At 61.3% G+C, this 2,971-nt stretch overlaps 1 protein-coding gene across 1 annotated transcript in view; it reads left to right on the top strand.

The window, feature by feature from the left end:
• The first annotated feature begins 1,931 nt into the window (after positions 1-1,931).
• CDT1 (chromatin licensing and DNA replication factor 1) overlaps positions 1,932-2,971 on the top strand; it is an 18,563-nt gene continuing 17,523 nt past the window's right edge. The window contains exon 1 of the mRNA XM_029926088.1: positions 1,932-2,053. Within this exon, the coding sequence (XP_029781948.1) occupies positions 1,932-2,053 (122 nt within the window). The remainder of the gene's footprint in view (positions 2,054-2,971) is intronic.

Genomic DNA, 2,971 nt, shown 5'->3' with positions numbered 1-2,971 from the left:
GGGCTCTGTGCTGACAGCTCAGAGCCTGGAGTCTGCTTCAGATTCTGTGTCTCCCTCTCTCTCTGACCCTCCCCTGCTCGTGCTCTCCGTCTCTCAAAAGTAAATAAAACACATTTTTAAAAAAGTGTGTGGGTCTTGATTTCGGCTCAGGTCCTGATCGCAGGGTCGCGCAATGGACCCTGCACGGTGCTCTGCACTGATTGTGGAGCCTGCTGGGGATTCTCTTTCTTCCTCTCTCTTTCTCTGCCCCTCTCTCCCACTCGTGCACTCTCTGTCTCAAAAAAAAGAACAACAACAACAAAAAAGAACAGCGAGCATAGCAGGGCTCCCAGTTGTGGACGGTAGGACCAGAATGACTTTGGACGCAGTCAGAAAGCTGGAGTCCAGGCCTGGCATGTTCTGTGGCAAATGACACCCCCCCTCCCCTGTGTCCTCATCTGCAAAGGATTAGGACGGGCCTGGCGGAGGTGTCCCCTGCGGCAAGTAGGCAGGTCTGGAAGCTCTTTTTCTGAGAATCTGTCCCTGCTGTGTTCAATTTAAATTTATTTTGTGAAACACGATCCTATATGTATATAGCAAAAAGTCTAAACGGCCCACAAGAGTATTTCAGTGGCCATTATGCTTCCTTCCCACCCTGAGAGTGTGGCCTCACCCTGATCTCTTTCCCTCTCTGTCTCTCGGCCTCACTCGGCCTTGTGTGCCCTCCTGTGTGCCCTCGGGGGTGCGGCAGAGCCCGGTGCTCCACCACTGCCTCCCTCCGCTGAAATATTGTATCTGAGCGGCTGTTCTGTGCCGATACAGAGGCGGCTTCTCTGCTGCAGGAGACACTGTAATTTATGTAATGTCTCCGTGGGCGGATGGTTACATTTTGTCCAACCTTTTGCAACCCAGGAGTCTTGCACACACGCATTCTGTTCCTTAGGGAGCACACCTGTCCCGGCAGTTTGGAGGCTCCCTTTTTCCCTCGTAGCCACCGTTTGGGGGCCAGCTGGGAGGGTCAGCCGTGTGAGCCGGGGCCCCGAAGCTGTGCGGGGGCTGTGGCCCTGCCGGCTCCCCCATCGCCATCCCCCGTGTCCTCACCCCACCTCATGCCCAGCCCTTGTGGAAGGGTCTGAAGCTTTGTATCCTAAACCTCAGAAGGATTTACTGTAAAGGAGTGGCTTTTAAATGTCTTTCCGTTGCATTTAAACCCTTTAGACAAACAAGGTTATCTTACCGCCCCCCATGTGAAACAGTGATTCGCTGAAGCCCTGGCGTGGGGGAGGGGCACACGGTCTTCCTAACTACGCACAGATTTCAAAACCACTGGTTTAGAGGCGTGCCTGGGGGGCTCAGTCAGTTAAGGGTCTGACTTCAGCTTCGGCTCAGGGCATGATCTCACAGCTTATGGGTTCGAGCCCTGCGTCAGGCTCTGTGCTGACAGCTCAGAGCCTGGATCCTGCTTTGAACTCTGTGTCTCCCTCTCCCTCTCACTAATAAACATTGAAGAAAAAGAGAAGATTAAAGCATTCCTTAGAACCCTTTCGTGTCAGCTTAGAGAACCCTCAGGGATTAGGACCTCACTCCTGTGGGCAGAGCCCGGAGAAGGGCAGCCGTGAGCCAGGACCCACGGAGGCTGGGTGCCTCCCTGCTTTCTGACACTGTGGTCACTTCCCTAGAAGGCGGTGCCTTGGGGCAGGAGTCCTCCCTGGGAAGGTGAGGGGGAGCTTGGAGGTTGGCACTGGGGCCTGTACGGGTGGACGTCAGTGTCCTGCTCGTGGAGCCCCCGCCCCCATCTGCCCCGTGACAGCCCCAAGGGCCAGCTGGGCGGAGGAAGGGGCGAGGCCAGGCCTCCCCTGCTCCTGCTACTCCGCCCATCTCCCACAGCTGGTGTCCCGGGAGGGCCTTGCTCTCCATCTGCGCTCCCGTCTCTGGCTGCGACCCGGTGTAGGATGCCCACGCAGGTGACAGACGGGACAGACGACACTCGTTACTTCTCCGTCTGCTGTGAGGGGCTCCCTTACATCTTCGCAGCTGTGCTGCCCGCGCCCACCGCCCCGTCTCATGGCTGCTTGTGAGGCGGAGGGAGGAGGGGTGCCTCTGTGGGCACAGAGCCAGCAGCCAGCGGAGGCCATGTGGGCCAGCCTTTGGGTCATCTCTGTTGATCTTGACGCTCCTGAGACCTTGGCCACAACCCCTGCCAAGGGCTGGCCCAAGGTGGCTGGGGTCTGGCTGCCCTGGAAGGGGGTGCCAGCTGTCTCCACTAGAGGCTGGGTCTGGCCGGCACTTGCAGGTGGTGCTGAGATGCCTGCACAGCTGGGCCCTATATCCGCAAACATCCCCAGCGTCCTCGGGAGTCCAAGCCGCACAGGGTCCTAGAGAAAGGCCAGGGTCAGACGTGAGGCCAGCAGGGACTGAGGCCAAACGGCAGGTGGAGCAGGCGCAGGAGGAAACCAGACGGCAGCCACAGCAGACTTGCCGAAGTTGGGCCCTCGGGCTTTGGCAGCGCGGGCCGGGGTAGCAGGCTCCCTGGGTCCCGGCCCCGCCCGTGGGTCCCACTCCCAGAGCCCAGCCTGGGACTTAGGACCCAGGGTCCAGCCACACTCACGTGGGCCGTTCCCTTGCTCCTTTCCAAGCTCACCTCCACGGTGGCCCCGCCAACGAGCCCAGCACACCCTGGACTCAGAGCCGGGCTTCTCCACCCGCGGGGACGGTAGGCCCCGGGGGCCGCTCAGGCGGCCGTCCCTGCGTCTCACAGCACGGCGACCCCGCGGTCCCCAGAGGGCGCTCTGCGCCCACGTCCCCAGGAGCAAAGCGAAAGTCGCTCCGGCCACGCGGGGCGCAGTGGCGCGTGGGGCGCTGTCCGGGGAGCCGAGCGCCGGGAGCCCTTTACTCCGCGCCCCCCGAGGGTCGACGCCGCGGCCCTCGGGACCGGCGCGCTTCCCGGGGCGCCGGGCCGCGGGGGGCTCGGGACCGCAGGGCAGGCGCGGCG

The sequence above is a fragment of the Suricata suricatta genome, chromosome 16 (assembly GCF_006229205.1).
Source record: "Suricata suricatta isolate VVHF042 chromosome 16, meerkat_22Aug2017_6uvM2_HiC, whole genome shotgun sequence".
Lineage (NCBI taxonomy): Eukaryota > Metazoa > Chordata > Mammalia > Carnivora > Herpestidae > Suricata > Suricata suricatta.
This window is presented reverse-complemented; position numbering and strand designations above follow the sequence as displayed.